The sequence below is a fragment of the Heptranchias perlo genome, chromosome 10, assembly GCF_035084215.1.
Source record: "Heptranchias perlo isolate sHepPer1 chromosome 10, sHepPer1.hap1, whole genome shotgun sequence".
Classification (NCBI taxonomy): Eukaryota; Metazoa; Chordata; class Chondrichthyes; order Hexanchiformes; family Hexanchidae; genus Heptranchias; species Heptranchias perlo.
In genome coordinates, this window is record NC_090334.1 from 62,995,088 (window position 1) to 63,010,106 (window position 15,019).

Here is a 15,019-nt window from a genome sequence, read left to right on the forward strand (position 1 = left end):
CCACCCTCAATTCAAGATAGCACTCTTCTACTCTCCAATCCAGTTCAAGTCGGTACTCTTATTTCCACATTCCCCGTTCAAGCTGGCATTCATCTTTTCCCCCCTCCCCCCCCCCCAATTCAAGCTGGCACTCTTACCCTCTTCCTCCCACCACTGCAACTGGTGTTTCATTCCCCTCAGCTAATGCTCCAACTCTCCCTTCTCGTTAATACTGGCACTTTCCTTCCTCCCACATCCCAAAGCATCTTTACCCTCTTCCCCCAAAGTACTGCTTTGAGATTCTATTCACTTCTCTTTCTTTCCTTTGTTTCCACTTTCACTTCATTGCCATCCATTTCCCACTTCCCTTCTCCTGTTCATTGTCACGTGTTTCTCCCTTTCCCTCTAACTGCTGCTCCTCCTAAAGTCCTGTTGCTAATGGAAGGGTTCCAGTCATTGCATACCATGGGTGGGACCACCTGTTCTCATGGGAACTCCCACCTACATAATGCAGTGGCTGGAATAATTTCCGTTAGCAGCAGAACTCTCATAGGACTGGCATCAAGGGAGAGGGGCCTGCTTTGCATGGATTTTTTTGTCAGCAAAAGTTGGCACGCGGATAGGGTCTTCAAAACAACAAAGGTCAGCATGTATGTGGGAGCCATTTACTTGTAACTATCGATAGTATTGGTTTTATACTGAATGCCTACTTACGAAAAAATTTTGCTTTAATAAAACTGAAGTTCAGTTCTAACATAGCAATGGCAGCTTGACATTCCAAGCAGAAAGGACACAATTTAAATGAAATTCTTCCATCTCAACTCTTTGAATCAAGCCTAAACTAGCAAGACAACCTCCTATGGATTCAATGGAATTTTCTGCCATTCATATGAACAGCAACAAGCACAAAATAAATTATCCAGTCAATGAAAGCAGGAAAATAAGGAGGATACTCCCAAGTAATACAGAGAGGGCTTTAGTCGCACAAAATGACTGAGTCACCACTCCACAATCCCTTCATTCATTCTGCTATTATTAACACCGACTCTTAGATTAGCAATTTCTTACATCTGATTTAATATCATTTACAATGCTTTGGGGAGACAAAAGCAGTTTCTTGAGTGGGCCATACGGGCTGTTCAGTAAGATCATGTTTGTTATTTCAAACTCCAAACTGGAGAGATTCCTCTACTTAGTACATGAGAAATCAACCATTTAGCAGCTCAAAAGAAGACTGATGTCCTTTCTCCCATGGCATTTTCATCAAAGCCAACATTAAACAGACCCCCCCCCTTAAAAGTAATTCACAATCCCCTTTGTGAAATAGAATCACAAAAAGGTCAAGGCACACAGTCTATATGGGATGCCCTTGATGCATCAATTCCATCAAACAAACCCACAACTTCTACTTTTAGAATGTTGCTGAACGTGAATCAACAGATCAAACAAGTATCAGCAACTAGAATGAAGATATTATGACTCACCTGTACAACATCTATGCCTCTTTTCCTAGAAAAGAAAAGACACAATAATTAAAGAAATGCAGTCTTTGCATAATAGAACACACTGCAGAAATATACAGCTTCAAAACAATAAGCTGTAAAAAGTAAATTATGTTTCTGTTTTTCCAGCAAAATGAAGTTCCTCAAACTCTGTTTTACAAAGCACAAGAACAAGGATCTTACAAGGATTTTCAACAAACACAACTGGACAGCTAGAATCTCAAAGACTCAAATAGTTTTGTATTTTTGCAGATGGTCCCAAAATTTCGGCCTATTTCAGGTCTTAAAAGGGCGAATAAATGCACAAACACAAATTAAAAATAATTATGTCTTGTGCTCACCAATGTGGCTGGGAAATGAAAGCATGGTCACTGGTTTTCAATCAGACAGCACAATTTTTGAAAATAAGATGACTTGTAAATTTCTAACATGTGAACCAAACTCCAAAAATTCCAGTTTTTAAAAATTACTACTACCAATACAAGCAATTCGGTCAAGAGATTTGCAATTTTGGTCCTACTCGCAAATCTTTGTTGATTACAATTGGCACCAACTAGCAAAGGCTGAAATTGGCCTACAAAATCTGCACTTTCCTGCTCAGGGTTCTACAGAGACATCTGCCAGATCAAGGAGATTCTAGGTGCGGCAAGAACAGACAGCAAGCATACATTTAAAACACACAAAAAAAATTATTGTAAATAAATACACAATGTACTTTATTCCAATTTGTTCCAGTACTTTGGTTTGAAAATGTTTTATCAAATATTTTGTTAAACAGCATAGGAACCTCCTGTTCAATATCAATTAAGATGGTGTGTTACTGACGTCAAACGATTTTTCTCAGCCATGGTTCCACCCTGCGCCTCACTCATAACCTACACCACGTTTGGTTTGCGAAGTTCAAAACCAATCAAAGAAATATAGTGACAATCCTAAATGGAAGGTTTTCCTTTTTTCGCCCAGTGACAGAATCAGTATGGTCTGTTTGATCAAGGCACAGATTTGCCCCTATACTGTCCCATCAATATCCCTATATCCAAATCTTGAAAGAGAAAAATATTCATTTCTTTTTCACCAGGTAAAAGCATTGAGCCATCCAGACCATTAAGGACCCAGGTTCTATCATTAGTCAACACTGAGTTTGTTTATCTCAGCCAGTGTGAAGCAATTAGCCTCATTACGGATTTTGGGAGGGGCTCACACTCCTAATCTTTGCAAAGGCACATGTGGGCATTGTACGGGAACAAGGACAGGCTAGGCTGTACCGGCCCTGCCCAGCCATAGTTCACCAACACTTATTGTCCAAGCATGCATAGGAAGAATAGCTAAATGAGTGAGGTCCCATAGGGCTACTGGCACCTAGGAAATGGACCCCAGCATGGGTCACTACCTTCAAGGAAGAACAAAAGATTAATATTTAGGAATAGAAAAAAAGATCATTGGGCCCAACAAGCCCATACCTTGCTCATAGATCAGTGGCACCTACCTACCTTCTTTCCATATCCCTCTGTCCCTTCTCGCTCAAAAAATGCATCAAATTGTCTTTCAAAGCCAAACAATGTCTGTTTTCTATTCAGTGTGTCTGATAACTTTTTTTACCCTTTTGGTGAAAAAGTTCCATTTTCTTACTCCTAGCTTTTTTAAATGTTTAAATGTTCATCCCTTGACATTTGACATCTCTATTTGCAGGTGGTGGGAGGAGGAAAAAGAGAGAAGCAAGTACTTCCGATTTTTAAATTCTTTATTGGCATTTGACATAACAGCTGATATGGAGTCCACTCTCAATCATTGCGGCTGCAATCAAACCAATTCTAAAGAGCTTCTCCACACCCTCCATGCTGTGAACATTCTTTGGATTCTATGAGAGAATTTCAAGATGGTGATCCTAGATTTAAACTTGTAATCAAAATGTTTTAAATTTTTTTTTGAAATCGCTTTTTGTGCAAAGTGAAACATATGCCAAGAAAATAAAAAGCCCATTTTCAACAAATGAAACAGAGTGCAAAATCCAATTATTGAAGTGGTGCTCAAATTTTTCAAACTGGGCGTCACCAAGAGAACCTGATTTTCTGGCACCCCTCTAGCTAATGATAGTGATACCAATAAATCTGTAGGAAAAAATCTCTCTGACTTCTTCCTCCTTGGACTTGGAACAGCCAAGTTTTCCTCACCAGAACTGCCAAATTTATTCCAGAATTCTCTGATGTTAGTAGCAGAAGGAATCTCTATCACTTTCTACCTGTGTTCATGAATTGTTCCAAAGAGAATTTTTTTTAAATTAATTTTCATGTGAAAAATATGAATGTTAATTTGTCCCTAATTCCCCTCAAAACTCTATCACTCATTCCCTAGCTGAGAGGGCAACAGACAACCTGCAGACAAGGATTGGGGGCCCCACTAGGAGATGCTCAACAGTGGTATGGAGTGACTCACATCTGGGTTCTACACCCTCCCACTTGCCCTCGATATCCCGCTGGAAATCAGGAACTCTGCGGGCTGAGAGCTACCACGTCCTGGCACTCTGTGGCACTGCACATTTGTGGAAGGCTAACCACTAAAAGAATTCAGTACTAACAGTAAATCTCAAAGCAAGCAAGAAAGAAAGCAAGTAAGAAAGCAAGAAGCAAGAAAGAATTGCATTTATATCGCGCCTTTCATGACCTCACAATGTTCCAAAGTGCATTACAGCCAATGAAGTACTTTTTGAAATGTAGTCACTGTTGTAATGTAGGAAACCCGGCAGATAATTTGCACATAGTAAGGTCCCACAAACAGCAATGAGATAATGACCAGATAATGGGAGAAAAAGTGGATAGAGCCTGTTATTGGGCGGGGGTAGCGCTATCCGCTATTACCCTACGCGAGCTGGATGAGACTTTGGTCAGGCCTGAGGACTTACCTGCAATCTGCGTTGGAAATCAGTGTTGAATGAAGATTCCATGCAATTTGCACCTTTCACCAGCAGGGGGAGCTCCAAAATCTTAAAGGCAGGCTGTCTCTTAAAAATCTCTTAAAAAAGGTAGCTGGTACCTGTTATTTGCTGAAAATAACAGTCTGCTGTCTGCACGGAGTCTGAATGGAGATCAGACATCGCACACACAAAACACAGATGCAGCTCCCAAACCTATGTTTACAAACTGATGAGTTATGTTAAAACATTGAATAAAGGTTGCGCACTACTAAATCCCACATCCTCCAATCTGCATGCCAGACCTCACCAATCTGCCGATTGGTCAAGTGAGTGAGATCAACTGTCAAATGGCATCTCCTACCAACTGCACCACTAGCCGTATCCACTGCTCCACGCACTAAACCCCCCATCACCCACATACCAACAAACTCTTTCCATCAGTACTTCCTCTCACTCTTACACGTAACCACTGTTATGGAGTGACTCACATCTGGGTCTTACACGTAACCACTGTTGCAAGCCGCCCACCCAAACTCACACAGCACACACACTGGCAGCTATTCAACCATGATAGGCACATCACCCAGACACAAGTCCTGCTTTCTTGCAGGAGAAGGTGGCGCATCTCAGGAAGCAGCTAGTGGCAGTGGCATTTAGCCCCTTGAGCCTGTTCTGCCATTCAATGAGATCATGGTGGACCTGTGACCTAACTCCATATACCCACCTTAACCCCATATTCCTTAATACCCTTGGTTCACAGAAATCTATCAATCTCAGATTTAGAATTCACAATTGAGCTGGCATCAACTGCCGTTTGCAGAAGAGCGTTCCAAACTTCTCCCACCCTTAGCGTGTAGAAGCATTTCCTCACTTTGCTCCTGCACATCCTGGCTCTAAATGTTAGGCTATGTGCCCTAGTCCTAGTATTCAAATCTAGACCACCACAAATAGTTACAAATGTCTCAGCAGCCAGAAGCAATAATCCAGCCACTAACCTGTAAATCCTGCATGGTCTCTTTAAATGGCGATGGTGGGGGTCCTCCAGGAACTCTAAGGCATGTTCAGATGGTCAGGGTTAAGTTGTGCATGGAGTTGAGCGTTAAGTCCCAAAATGGTGTCTATCACTAATTGTATTCATTTTCTCCTTACTTCACATGCTTCCGGCATTCGTTATCTGCACCTGTTAACTCCTATACCAAGATGGCATCCGGCGCACATCACGCTGGAAATGTGTGCGCAGCCAAGACGCTATCTTGGCACTTCGGGAGGCCGCGTAGCACCGAAACAACGGGCGCTACACGGCCCAATTTAGCGCCCAATGTTTTTTTCTTTAAGTGATATTGGTTGAGGGATAAATGTTGGCCTGTACACCGGGGAGAACTCCCCTGCTCTCTTTCACCGGAATCTTTTACGTCCACCTGAGAGGGCAGATGGAGCCTCGGTTTGTCTAATCCGAAAGACGCCACCTCAGACAGTGCAGCACTCCCTCAGTACTGCACTGGAACGTTAGTCTAGATTTTGTGCTCAAGTCCCTGGAGTGAGGCTTTAACCCACAACTTTCTGACTCAGAGGGGAGAGTGCTACCACTAAGCCACAACTGACAGCTCAATTGGAATCCTAGGACGTTGGCAGGATGCCCAAGAAAGGAAAACAAAACAGAGGCAACGATTAAAGCGCTGGGCCCAGGTACAGATTCTGTGTTCAAACAATTTCAAATTGAAATTGACTGACAGCACAGCCACTGCTAAGCATGTCTACTCCACATGATTCTCATTTGAGGACTGATAAAAAGCATCTGGACAGTTACAAGGGTAAGATGGGTATAGAGGGATATGGGCCAAGTGCAGGCAATTGGGACTAGCTTAGTGGTATAAACTGGGCGACATGGACATGTTGGGCCGAAGGGCCTGTTTCCATGTTGTAAACTTCTATGATTCTATGATATGCTGAACACAATCATACTGTACATTATGCAAAGTACATCATTTCAATACACAGGTGGTGATGTAAAATTTTCCATGCATTCAGTTGCAAATTAAGCTGCAAGGAAGGAGAACAAATTTCTGTAAGCAGATTTAGATGCACTGGGAGAATGGGCCAAACTCTGGCAAATGGTGTTTAACCTACGTTGTGTGATGCATGTGGGCAGGACCAACACCAAGTACACTTGCACTTTACATGGAACAGAAGTAAAAGTGATTGAGAGAGACAAGGATCTTGGGGGTATAGTTCATAATTCTCTAAAGGTTCATCATCAATGCTGAGAAGCCACAGCCCAAAGTAAATAGGCCGTTAGGTTGTAGTAACAGGGCCGTTCAACATAAAACAAAGCATAACATTTTGTCTTTGTGCAAGACCTTGGTTAGACCACATTTAGAATACTGCATTCAGTTTTGGTCCCCTCATATGGGTGGGTGAAGAAAAGGTTCAGAGAAGGGCACTAAGAGTGATTCCCAGCTTCAACAACCTTAGTTACTCAGATAGGCTTAAAAAGCTGGGTCTATTCATGTTAGAGATGCATAGACTTCGGGGTGATTTGAAAGAGGTATATAAAATAATTCAAAGGCTATATTGTGTTCCTACTGATAGACTGGAGAAGATCAGGGGTGACGTGTATAAATTATGTAAGTCTAGGAGTAGGTCAGATGTTAGGCATTGCTTCTTTTCCCAGAGGATAGTAGACCTGTGGAACAAGTTGCTAGCTCATGCGGTGAGTGCTGATTCTACATATCTTCAAAAGAGAGCTGGACCAATTACTGATTGGGGCAGAGATCACACCTTGTAGAACGGTAGGGGATATACCAGGTAATATAAGCATAGTCACTGTGATCTCTCAGGCTAGTTTTGATCGCCTAATTACCCAGATTTTTTCCCCTAATTATTCTTGGGTTTTTATCTGAGTTTTTTGCCTTCTCCCAGGAGATTACATGGCTACTGGTGGGTGGGGGAGGGGAGGGTGATCTTGATGCTTCAGGCATCACAACTGTGTGGGGCAGGCTTGATGAGCCCGATGGTGTTTTCCTGTCTATCATTCTCGTATGTTCATATGTTTGTCGAAAGCACTCTGCATTTCATAAACTGTTTGGTAACGCATCGGCCAGCAATAAAATCTTGCACATCTGTGCACTGTTAAACTATGAGACAGTTTGAAGGAGGTATCTGAGCGGTGATCTTACAGGGGTAAACAAGATTGTTCCGAATATAGAAAAAGTTTTAACCTAAAATATTACTTCAAATTAAACTGGGAGTAAAACAAGGGGACACAGTTTCAAGCAAGTAAAAGGTAATGTTAGGATTAATGTCAGGAAGTTCTTCACACAGTGAACAATATGTGGAATAAACAACATCAACAACTTGCATTTATAGAGTGCCTTTAATGCAGTAAAACGACCCAGAGTGCTTCGCAGGAGCATTATCAGAAGGGGGGGGGGGGGGGGGGAGGTGAGCAGTCTGAGTGTGTAAAGACGTTAGCTTTGGGGGGGGCTAGAGGAAGCACTCCTGGATCTCCTGGCCCACTAACAGTGATGTAAATGCACTAACCTCATGGATCCGGCCCTTCTTGCCTCCTTTTACCTGCCGTTAATCCCACAGCCTGGAAAACCCGATGTCCATGGGTTAAAAATAAAAATGTAGGTAAAATGGAGGCAAGCTGCCTCCTTAAAAGATTTCACTGACCGACCCGCCTCCTGAGAACGGCTTGGTCACCTGTTAAACCCAGAAGTGGGTCGCATGTCAAACTTCTATTATTTTTACTTCCCACCCATTCTTGAGGGTTAAAACTCCCCCCTTGGTAACATTTGAACTAGATGCATCTGCAGTGACAGAGTTTAAGATGGACTTACACAAAGGTTCATAGAATGCAAACAGAACAAGTAATGTAGATCCCCCTATACAATTGTTTAAAAAATACCACATCAAATTGTAAGTCTCAAATATATCAAAACTTTATTTTGTGATGTTCCTTAGTATTTCTAGAACTCACAGTAATAAATAAAATCAAGTAGTTCTACAGCTTCTACCATCACTTGGCTAAGGATGCCTGCTTACTAATATAATTGGTCACCCTACAGCGTAGCTTTAATGCGCTCGGTGATTAAAAAATAAATTTTCTTTTAAATTTAGATTTTTCTTCTCTCCCTCCTCCCTGAAGGCATTGACTCTTGCGAGGTTACGGTTCCAGAGTTGCCAGCCACCCTCTAGTACATCACCCAAGAAACCATTTTTCAAGTGTGAGTCAGGACAGTCATTGTTGGCAGGCTATTCAACAACAGGGAGCATCACAGCAAAGCCTGATTCTGACCTCACCCAATGTTGACACATACGCGTCATCCAACAGCACTAATTGGGATAGCAACCAGGAGCTCACTGATTTTTCTCTCTCCTAACCCAGGGCTGCTTAGGCCAACTGTTGTGCTCCATTCAGCCACCCTGATTTACTAAAGTAGATCTGAGTAGAATTGGTGTACCAGCTTGTTATGCAATGGGAGGAACATAGGAACAGGAGGAGGCCATTCAGCCCCTTGAGCCTATTCCGCCATTCAATTAGATCATGGCTGATCTGTATCTCAAATCCATTTACCCGCCTTGGTTCTATGTCCCTTAATACCCTTGCCTAACAAAAATCCAACAATCTCAGTTTTGTAACTTTCAGTTGACCTAGCCTCAACAACTTTTCGGGGGAAGATAGTTCCACAATTGCACTACCCTTTGTGTGAAGAAGTGCTTCCTGACATTAACCCTGAACGGCCTAGCTCTAATTTTAAGGTTATGCCCCCTTGTTCTGGACTCCCCCACCAGAGGAAACCGTTTCTCTCGATCCACCCTATCAAATCCTACAATCATCTTAAATACCTCAATTAGATCACCCCTCGGTCTTCTATACTCAAGCCTAGTCCATACAACTTGTCATCATAATTTAACCCTTTTAGGGAGGGCAGGGGTTTCAAGTCACCATTCCCTACACGTGAAATGCCCAATTATAACCACGGCTATTTGGCAGGGAGTGGGGGGTGGGGGGGAATAAGCAGATCAATGAAACAGAAAGGCAAGTCACCTAGAACAGCAAAGGCAGAAGTCTGGGGATGTGCCACCTGCCTTCTTGGCCAGCAAAAGGCGTGCAGAAGAGAAGCAACTGAAAGGTTATTTTTCAAATTTAAAAAAAGGTAAATTAAAACCGATTAGAGCTGCACTTTTCTGGCACAAACCTGAACGTATTGTTCTGCCACTAAGATTACATACCTCTTTGACCATGTCCTCGGGTTTACTTGAATCACATAAAAGGAAGTGAATGTAGAACTACCGGTGGTCACATGGCAGTCCAAAGTTAACTCTGGAATATTTCCACACGCTTCCCAATCAAATTTGAATGAACTAATTTGATTAGCTGAATCCCAATAAAGGAAAAACTGTTTCATGAACCTTTTTGTTTTCGGCCATGTTGACATCGTGATGCGGTTACCGAGCTTATGTGATGATGCAGCGTACAATCACAGGTGCAAGCCCGATAGAAATATCCTCATGATAGGACTCTGGTAGCATCCAACAATTGGAAGGTGGCATAGGTGGAAAATTGAAAAGAAAAAGACTTGCATTTATATAGCGCCTTTCACCACCTCAGGATGTCCCAAAGCGCTTTACAGCCAATGAAGTACTTTTGAAGTGTTGTCACTGCTGTAATGTAGGAAATATGGCAGCTAATTTGTGCACAGCAAGGTCCCACAAACAGCAATGTGATAATGACCAGATAAGCTGCTTTTAGTTGATATCAGTTGAGGGATAAATATTGGCCAGGACACCGGAGAGAACTCCCCTGCTCTTCTTCGAATAGTGCCATGGGATCTTTTACGTCCACCTGAAAGGGCAGGCGGGGTCTCGGTTTAATGTCTCATCCGAAAGACGGCACCTCCAGCAGTGCAGCACGCCCTCAGCACCGCATGGGAGTGTCAGCCTGATTTATGTGTTCAAGTTTCTGGAGTGGGACTTAAATCCACAACCTCTTGACTCAAAGGTGAGAGTGCTACCCACTGAGCCACGGCTGTAGTGCATTGGCATTATAACACACTGTGACACAGGGTTCAAGGGGACACGAGATTGCAATGTCAGCCAAACAAATAGGGACCTACTGCCTCCCATATGTTGATAGGCAAAACAAACAGGCAAGTAACCTCGAAACTCTCACACTCACATGCCCTGTTCAAAACTGTGATTGATAGGTTTTTGTTAGGCAAGAGTATTAAGAGTTATCGAACCGAGGCAGGTAGATGGAGTTAAGGTACAGATCAGCCATAATCTAATTGAATGGCACAGGCTCGAGGGGCTGAAAGGCCTATTCCTGTTCCCACGTTCCTACGGTCGCACGCCTACCCGCAAAGAGGCGTAAAACTGTAGAAGCATCACTCCACGGATCAAGGGCTGGTTCACGTAACATCGGTAACAATAAAACATTACGAGGGATACAGGCCAGAACTGGATCAATAAAAGCCAGCACAGCGAGAGGAAATGATGCCATCATAGAATTTTGATTGGAATGTTTTGAAAATGCGACCAAGTTAATAGGTAGGGACATTCCAGCAGATATTACTTACTTCTGCATTCAAGCATCATTTCATGGAGCACTTCACAACAGGCTTGTAACAAGACAGTAAGTGTTCAATGGGGACTATTCCATTCTGCATAAATAAGGTTAAAAAGGATCTGCGGATAACACGTTACTGCTCTGCAAAATCTGTACTCAAAGTAGATACCACGCAAAAGGAGCCAAGAGACATTTACTAGCTAAATAAGTGACTGGCAAATAGCATTTAGAGAGAACAAACAAACTTGCATCTTTCACCTCAGGACATTCCAAAGCACTTTGCAGCCAATGAAGCACTTTTGAAATGTAATCACTGTTAAAATGTAGGGAAAATGGCAGCCAATTAGCACAGCAAGATCCCACAAATTGCAATGAAATAAATGACCAAATTATCTGTTTTAGTGATGTTGGTTAAAGGATAAAAGTTGGCCAGGACATGAAAGAACACTCCTACTCTTCTTCGAATAGCACCATGGGACCTTTTAAGTCCATCTGACAGGGCAGACAGGGCCTCGGTTTAACACCTTATCTGAACGATGGCATCTCCCCCAGTACTGCATTGAAGTGTGAGCGTAGGTTATGTGCTCAGGTCTTTGAAGTAGGGCTTAAACCCATGATCTTCTTATTCAGAGGTAAGATTGCTATCTGTGAGTCATAGCTGATGCTTCAGGTGGAAGTTAGTTTTTTTTTGATTCCAGAATGAATGGTTCAAGCTTATAGTGGCGGATGATGGGTTGTGGGAGGAGGGAGAGGAGAACATGGAGCAGAAAGGTTTAGGAGTGATCAGTGTTTTTTTTAAAACTTCAGAGAGTAAAATTGGACACGGTGAGAAACGGGTGTCTGACCTGAACCAGTCTGTTCCTGCCAGGCGGGTTAGGTTAAAATTGGATCTAAAATGTAAGTGGACAGATCAATGGCAGATGAAATCTCATACAGACATGGGTAAAGTACAGCGCACAGGGAAAATGGGTGACATAAGTGCCTCACAAATGGTGTTGAAATAGTTAAGCATTAAATTAAAACTAGGTGTTTTAGCAACTCAGTGTGTCATTGTTGTGGAGCAATAATTAACAAAGCCAATAGAGTGCCGAACTATGTAGCCAAAGTAGTAGAGTACAAGTCAGAGGACGTCATGTTAAACTGTACAATGCTCAGATCAGGCCAAACCTTGAGTGTGTGTATGTAATTCTTTCAATATAAAAAATGATAAAACTCGATCAATCGAGACTTAGGAATTGAGGGAATAATGCTACAATTTGGTGATGTCAAATTGTAGGATAAGGCAAATTGTGACAAGGTTCGTGAAAGACTGCTGGAGGACAGATAGGCTAGCAGGGTGGGCATTATCAATAAGTAATGCATTTTGGAAACAAGAATAGGGAAAAGGAAATGCACCTTAAATTGTAAGATTTTAAATGGTGTAGAGGAGCAGAAGGACCTTGGTGTGGAGATATACAGGGCATTGAAGGTGGCAGCACAAGTCAATGAGGCCATAAAAAGGTTTTGCGTCCCGAGGCACCGAATACAAAAGCAAGGAGGCAATGTTGAATTTGTACAACATAATGTTGAATTAGCTAGATCGCAGCAGGTGTACTGTTTACAGTTTTGAGCACCCTATAATGGGAAGGATAGAAAAATCAATGAAAAAGGGGGCAGCATAGGATTTTACCCAGATGAGGAGTTACAGTTATGAAGAGAGATTTTAGACATTAAGATTTTTTCTGCTAGAGTACAGAAGGTTAAGGGGTGGCCTGATGGAGGTCTTCAAGATTGTGAAAAGCTCCAACAACTTAAACAGCATTAGATTGCCGTCAATGGTTGCTGAGATGGTATCGAGAGGCCACAAATTTAAGATAACAAAAAGAATTAAACTAGAGGTTACTAACATATATGTATCTTTAAAAGAGGGTGGTTTATATGTAGAAATCTCTGCCATAAACTGTTGTTGAAACAGAACCCATAAGTTAATTTATGCAGGAATTGGAATGTTGTTTGAAAAAAAGAGAGAAATATTAAAGGGCAGGAGAGTGGTATTAGGTGGCTCGTGTGGATAAAAACAGCACTGCAGATTTGATAGGCCAAATTGCCTGTTTCTCTGCTGTAACATTCTGTGTTAATGTGTCTATTTATAGTCACAGAAATGCAAGGAAGACACTCAAACCCTGAGTCCAGTTCAGAGATTAACTAATCCCTGGAATCAGAGGACTGAGTTACAAGGAAAGATTGGAAAACCTTGGCTTTTCAGCCTTGAAATGAGGCAATTGAGAGGTGACCTTCTGGGGGCCTGTAAATAATATATAGAAAAAAAATCTGGAAAATTACTTTAAACTGAACCAAGAGAATAGGACACGAGGACACGGGTTCAAACTAGTAACAGGCAATTTTGGGACTGATATCAGAACGTTCTTCACTCTGATTGATCAACACATGGAATGGACTTCTAGTGAGAGTAACGGAGGTGAAAACTCTGGAATCATTTAAGAAAAGTTTGGATGCTGTGATGGGGAGGCCTGTAGGGTCTGTTTTGGACAATGAACAAAGACGGTTTTCCTCTTCTGCATCTACTTCGTGAATGATACAAGTCCACCGTACATAGCTCATTTAACGGCTTTTTCTCTTAAGTTCTTCATGACCTTAGTCATATCCTCCTGGTAGACTAAACATGATAGTGTTCTAAAATTTCAACGGTCAGCGATGGTTGTTGGTAAGGACAAGATTGGTCTTAGCTGTGAGATTGCCACATGGCAGAATAAGGTCGCGAGCGCTCATTATCTAGGTGCACACATGGTGAACGACCACTTGGGCATAGATAGCAGAGAACAACTGGTGCCTATAGAACTGCACACCATAGTGAGCCAAATGTTTCAGGAAAGGAACGGGGGTGGGGAAGGAACTTCCACTGAAGGGGAGAATTTTAGGAGAAGAATTAGGGAAGGCAACCAAGACTTTTAAAAGTGGTAGAAAGAGATGTAGCAGAGGGGTTTTGGAAGGGAGTTCCAGACTGCAGGGGCATGATGGCTGAAGGCTCTATCAGTGACGGTGGAGCAAACGAATGGTCTCTTTCTCAGCTTCAACTTCAAAATTCCCTGAATAGAGGGAGAGTTCTGTAACTTTAACTGTCAAAAAACCTTTTACTACTAAAAAAAAGCAAGAAACAGTCATCCAAGACCATAGAAAATAATTGGTATTCATCCCCAACCATATTTACTGGTATCTTTTGCAACCTATAGGCAGTTTTACCTCACGTCACTGCCGTGGACTGTTGATGTGCAGTTCAAAATAAACGGAGTGATATCCATACATCTGACATTAAAAAAACATTTTTCCCAGGCTTCTGGAACAACTTCCTCCAGTGGCCAGCCAAACGTGCCAAGCCACTTCGGTGGGACAGCATATTTGCATTTTGGTGCAAAACAATTCATGACGCGTGCATACCAACAGACAGGAAAGGCTCAATGTCAATTTTCAGATCCTGGCCAACGTATTCTTGGAGAAATTTCAAGAAGAATAATACAAAAATGATATATCGTTCTTTGCTTCCACTCCCCGTTGGTCATTTCAAGATCCATTAGGACAACAGGGACCTGGGGCCCGATATTAGGAGGGAGGCGGATTGGCAGCGGGGGAGGGGGGGGGGTCGACTGGGCGCGTGGGTAACGCGCCCAGTGAAATCGGTGGGTTTGGCACGTGATCGTACGTAAATTGAAGCGACTTACCTTGGCTTCCGGGTTTCACACTAGAAAGCTGCGCAGCGGGCGGACTGCACACCCGCATCATAGGCTGTCAGCTGGAGGAGCCCTATTTAAAGGGGCAGTTCTCCACTGACTGATGCTGCAGAAAATAGGCAAAATTACAGCATGGAGCAGCCCAGGGGGAAGGCTGCTCCCAGGTTTAATGATGCCTCACTCCAGGTCTTACTGGATGGGGTGAGGAGGAGGAGGAGGAGGGAGATCTTGCACCTGGCAGACGGTAGAAAGTGGCCTGCCTCTGCCACCACAAAGGCCTGGCTCGAGGTGGCAGAGGAGGTCACCAGCACCAACGTATCAAGCACCT

General features: G+C 42.8%; 1 protein-coding gene across 1 annotated transcript in view; it reads right to left on the reverse strand.

Annotated features, from left to right (window-relative positions):
• Nucleotides 1–15,019, reverse strand: part of itpk1a (inositol-tetrakisphosphate 1-kinase a) — a 199,805-nt gene that overhangs the window by 175,446 nt on the left and 9,340 nt on the right. The window contains exon 3 of the mRNA XM_067991937.1: nt 1,464–1,488. Within this exon, the coding sequence (XP_067848038.1) occupies nt 1,464–1,488 (25 nt within the window). The remainder of the gene's footprint in view (nt 1–1,463; nt 1,489–15,019) is intronic.